Consider the following 5,709-nt stretch of genomic DNA (forward strand, 5'->3'; position numbering starts at 1 on the left):
TTTGGTTTAGTGACTTTAGCTCTGCTCCGTACTTTATAATTTTATTCTGTCCCTGTTTTATTGCCTTAGCCACAAATTGTGGTCCTTTTTTGTATATTTTATGTATAAAACACAAAGTTGAATCCCAACTATTTTTAAGACAAAAGTCTGTTAAAACTTTTTTTATTGTAAAGAATATTTATTATGTGAATCTCTATTATTTTATGATATTTATTGCAAAAGACTTTGAAAATGTACTCATGTCTGAATATAACAAAATATCAATACTTAACGAATTAAGGATGACACGGAGAAAGTACATATGTTAACTATAATGCAGAAAATATATTAATTAATGAAAATGGCTCTTGAGTTCTTTTGTTACAACGACAGGTTGTGAGCTGTGTGTGGAGTTTCTCCTTGAGGTCTGTCAGGTGGCAAATAACCTCCTATTGATACTTCAAAACCACTAGTCTGTGCTCTAGTTTAGTTTACCTAATTTTGAGTTCACCGACTATATATCAAATAAGTTTTTGCTGTGGGATATTTAATACAAATGAATATATGTTATGCTTACCAGTGCCAAAAAGTGGAGGCTCTATTTATTTATCAAAGCGTTTGGAAAAATACAGTTGTGGAGGAGGAAACCACAACTTCCAAGTTGGTGGGTTTGTTGTTTTTGTTTGGTTGTTGTTTTTTTTTTTTTTCCTTAAGGAATATCACATTAACATGTAAAACCATTTTAAGTTTTCCTACATCAAACTTCCTGGCTGGTTAAATTGTGCAGCAACTGAAGAAATTAACCCCCCCAAGCTCAAATCTAAATAAATATCAAGAGGTGGGATAAAAATAGCGGGTTGTGTTGCTGCAGTTTTGCTAGCTTTGAAATTTGGGAATGTGTGTGTTTGGGCCTATGTCTGTGGCTTATTTGGTTCTTTTCCCATGCATTTTCCAACGTCAACTGAAACTATCTTCTGTCTTCAAATTAAAGGCTCTTAAGGGTGACCTAAGTGTCACAGCTACTTGTGGCTATTTAACACACATTCAACAGAAAAGGCTTTTCATTAGGACTGAATGGGGAGACCTCATTCTTCTCCTTGTGTGGGTCAAGGTTACACTGCAGTTCTCCTGAACTTAAAAGTTTTATTAAATGATGTAATTTCACATGGTGGGTTCAGAGTAAGTGGTTCTAGAGAAACTCCACTTTGGAAGGCAGTAATGACTTGACAAATGTGCCATATCTTGCCTTTTTTTTTTTTGAGTCCTGCTGCTCTGAATTGCCATATTCAAGCTGTCCTGACTCCCAGCACGCTGATGATTTGAATAAGCTCGTCCCTTTTAGTTAATTCCGTCAAAGCTGACTCAATGTCATGTAAAAGAGCTGACTGAAAAGCTGCATTTTTATCGAATGGCACAGACGACCTCTGGGAGGTACGAAGTGAAATGATCACGTGGCTGCACCTAGGAGAGCCCTTGCTTTGCAGTGTGCGTTTGGTACTGCTGCTCACCCAGCCTCCCTGTGACAAACAAGAGGCTTGTGGGGCAGCGGCGGACGTATAGGAATTCTGCTTTCCAAGATTCCCTCTTCCTGAGATGAAGCAAAGCCAAGAGAAGAATGTTTTATGAGGAGCAGGCGACTGGCTTTGCACTGCTGTGCCGTCACCGCTGCGTCTGTAACAGCGACAGCTGCGAACAGGCCTTGGGAGACAATGAAGTCCTTGTCCTGCAGTCGCCGCTGGTCAGATCTGTCCGTTTGTAACTGCACTGACACCCAAAAACACCCAGCCAACTGCCTCTTCATAGCTGGATGGGGTCCAGCTCCGTGTTGAGTAAGTTTGCTTGAAGGGTGACAGTTGTGCGTCTTCAAGAAAAATGTTACACTGCATGCCTCTGTCTCTCTTTTCAGCCAGGTGACTTATCTGGGGGTTTGGGTGAAGGGAAGTCCCTTTAGCAAGCCAGAATTCAAATCTTGCTTTGCTTAGTGTCTTGAAACTCATGGTGAGAGATGAGGTTTTGGTTTGGTTCCTAGCAGAAGAAAACCCGAAGGGCCCACATGTACTTCATCTCTTAATTATTATCTTCCATCACAAGCTATGTCACAGCATTGTTTTAGATTTCTTTTTAAACAAATCAACAAAACCTAAGCTGTAGTTAGTCCCACTAATGCTCCCTTTTCTAACTAGACTTTGGGAATAACTTCAGGTTGCAGTTCCTTGGGAGGCAAATTTGGCTTGACCTATGCAGCAATGAGAAGATAACAGTTCTCTGGATGTCTTAAATGGTTTCCTTGTCTAGGTATTACCTAGACAAGGCAGTGAAACAATGAGTATAATGAGTTTGGCTTTTTTTTCTTGTGTTAGATGATTTATCATTTGTACTTAATATACATGTGTATTTGAGTTCAATTCCAGGTCCTCTGGTTGTTGCCTTGTGTTATGGAAATGACTGGGAATTCTTTCGGGCAGATGGATTTTGTGGTGTAGAGCCATGCAGGGTCGCCTGAGAGCACATGAATGTCTTTCTAGCGGAAGAAGAATCGAGCAGGCTGACAGATGGATGAAGTAACTCTCCACAGCTTGAAGAGACAAAAGTTACTTTAAATATGTGGTTATAAGGGGTCAGTCACTGTAGCCTGTTCTAGTTTCCGCAGTGTAGCAACTGGAATGGCCTTCCAAGGGTGCTGTGTCGTGTCGTAAGGGGATGTGCTGGGGGCCAGTGGGATTTCTGGCAATTAGGAGGCCGAAGTGCAAATTTCAGTCCTTCGACCCAAAATTTGCCAGTGGGCTGTTCAAGGTTACTCCGGCAGGTCTGTAGAGTGCCAGACTGTCACTGTTACAATACAGGTCATAAAAGTTACTTCTTGACTGTTTTCTGATAGGGTGGAGATCTTGTTTTGAAAAATAAAGAGAACTCGCTATAAAATGATGGTGTAATTAGGTGATAAGTTCAGCTGACCTACTAACTTGATTTTAAGGGTTGGTGATGAATTTGGCCAAGGCTGCCATCTGGTTATACACAGCAGAGGCCTCAGATGTGTCACATAAGGTCTGGACTGAGGGAAAAAGGGAAGTCCTTTCAGCAAGCCAGAATTCCAAGTCTTGCTTTGCGTAGTGTCTTGAAACTCAGGGTAAGGGATGAGTTTTGGAAATAATAATTTATCAATAAAACCAGTTGGTAAATAATGTTTCCGCATTTCCTGCTGGAGGAATCTGTGGCTGGGGTGAGAATCTGAGCTCAGGGTTGGGGTGTTTTTCTAAAGACGGCTTCATTACACTAATTCTGGGGTGGGTGATAGCGTTATCCGAGGGGGGATAATGCTTAACAAATGAAAAGGACTTGCTCTTGTTTATGGTCCCATATCATAAAGACAGGTGGGAGAGGATTAGCTCCTCTGTCTGTGATAAAGCAAATCTGTTAAGAGGGATTAAAGGGGCTAGGTGAAGTGTTTTAATGGACTTATATGAAGTAATAGATTTTTGTCCTGGAGGAATGTTCAGGACCCACTGATACTTCTGCATTTTCTTGTTCTGCTAAAATTACCTTCAAATTCTGAGGAATCCTGATTAATTGTTGGCTTTCTTCCAGCTGCAGCATTTGTGTCAGTTGTGGTGGTGCTTCAAAAAACCCGGAATAAAATGTTGTTCTGCTGTCACACAGCTGGATTTACCAGCCTGACGCAGCAAATGGGTTGCACAGGGTTCTGATGGTTCTGATGAGCCTTCATTTGGTGGGCAAGTTGCTGTTAGGGCAGATCTTCATCATCTGCACTTCCTTGCTGTGGCTGTTTGACCTTCCTCTGGCCAATGGGAGGAGCCAAGGCTGGTTAAGCAGCCATTTGGAGCCCGTGTTAACAAGCTCTATGCTTAATGGAAAGATCTATTCAAAAAACTTGTAATCTCCAGAGTGATTTTTACAGCTTGGTTTGTATTTGTGATCAAGAGATGCAGTGCTGTTGGTTTTCCCGGTGTGGTGCTTGCAGCTGCCATTCACACTCCTCCCGGTGAAGGTCTCTTTGAGGCGAGGGTCTTATTTACTTATTGATAAATACAAATTCAGGACAGGTTTCCTGCAGATGTCACACAGTCTTACTTCTTAGGTTTAAGCATATGGGGATGAAACCCTAATCTTTCCTAATAACTTTTGATTTTAGCATCGAAGAAGGACTAGAAGCTACCTGCATCTTTCAGTATTCCTGATACATGCATGTGAGAGTATTAAAAAAAGAAGAGAAACAATTAATTCCAGGGGAAGTAATTCCAAAACTAGCTTGAAAGTGCGTGAATTGCTCTCTTTTCTTTTTTGAAGCAAGGAAACATACGTTTGGTTAGTCCTTAGGGAAAGGTGTGCCCGATAGCCGTGCCTCTGGCATTGGAAGCACGCCCTGTTTTGTAAACCTTTGTATACACTTACAGTGCTGCGACCTGAAAACAAACATCCTCCAGAACACGTTGTCCGGAGGCACAAACGTCTGACAGAGGCTCTGCCCCAAGGGGCTGAACCCCATTGTGTTTGTGCAAGAAGGAGCACAATGGGACATCCTGCCTGACCCCTCGGGGTCGCTGCCCTAGTCTGACTGGGTTTATTCCGTGGAATATTTCTTCTGAATGGAGTTGATGGATTTACACCAGTGATTGAGTTGGCCAGGCGACAGAGCCCTTACGCTGCCTTAGGAGGAATGTGGAGGCTCCGAACTGTTAGGATGTGCTCAGTTTGTAGGATAAAGTGACTGTGAGAAGTAGCTGGAATACCCAAAGCATTTGCTGAAATATAACTGATTAACTATTTAATGGATATTTTAAGTGAAACTCCTGGGGTTTTATATGCTTCAACGTCCGAATCACGTGACAGTTCTCCCAGTGCTGCAAGGATTTGCCTTCCACAGTTCAAACAGGAGGAAGAGATGAATTTGCATGACCTGGTAAAGGTCCTCTCCAAAACAGCGTTTCTTGGGTGATGTTTAATTTGTTGCCTTTCAATCCACGCATTTTATGAGTAGGACACTTCCAAATGAAAACTAATAAACTACTTGCCTTGAAGGAAGGGGGAAGTGCTGGAGCTTTTCTCTAAGCTGGATACTGGGAGATTGCACTGTACCTTCTTTTTATATCAAGGTCTCCTTATCTAAATCTAGTCTCATTTATCCCTTTTCTCTTTGAGAGAATAATTGTGCTCTTGTTTCACTTTTCTGCACATCATGCCAAGTTCTTCTAGATGAAATGTGCTTATGACTACGTGAGCATCTGTGCTGTCACTGAGGCGCTTCGTGATTCAATACGTTTCTACATCTTCTGTATCTTGTCCTGATCATGGTGAGGATCAGCCTGGTTAGTCAGGGTGGGAAATACGTTATAGTTGGATCTCACAATGTTGTTTCGGTCCAAAGTTCACCTCTAGGTAGGAACTTTGCCAAAGTTTGGCCCTACCTGGGCTTGAATTTACTGATACGCAAGGGGTTGTGAGGAAATACTGTTATAGTTGAAAACCCATCAATTCTGCTGTGTTAAATAGACAAAAGGATCTCTCTGGGACCAAGTGGTAGACACATAAGACACCCTTCTGGAGCCTCCACAGACATTTTTGTATGGGCTTTCAAACCTGGAGCTTTAGAGCCTGTGCCCTTTCTTCCTCCCTTTCCATCCCTTGCCCTGTACTGCAGCAGGAGCGCTTGCCATGGTAGCTCCAGATTCATCCATCACTGCTGCCAGGTGCAGATAACATCCCCCTGGAAAA

General features: G+C 42.3%; 1 protein-coding gene across 1 annotated transcript in view; it reads left to right on the forward strand.

The window, feature by feature from the left end:
- SPRY1 (sprouty RTK signaling antagonist 1) overlaps positions 1-4,525 on the forward strand; it is a 20,429-nt gene extending 15,904 nt beyond the window's left edge. Inside the window, exon 3 of the mRNA XM_027891154.1 lies at positions 4,392-4,525. Within this exon, the coding sequence (XP_027746955.1) occupies positions 4,392-4,525 (134 nt within the window). The remainder of the gene's footprint in view (positions 1-4,391) is intronic.
- The last annotated feature ends 1,184 nt before the right edge of the window (positions 4,526-5,709 follow it).

The sequence above is a fragment of the Empidonax traillii genome, unplaced genomic scaffold (genome assembly GCF_003031625.1).
Source record: "Empidonax traillii isolate 1590-97213 ecotype Southwest subspecies unplaced genomic scaffold, ASM303162v1 scaffold310:size1162954, whole genome shotgun sequence".
Lineage (NCBI taxonomy): Eukaryota > Metazoa > Chordata > Aves > Passeriformes > Tyrannidae > Empidonax > Empidonax traillii.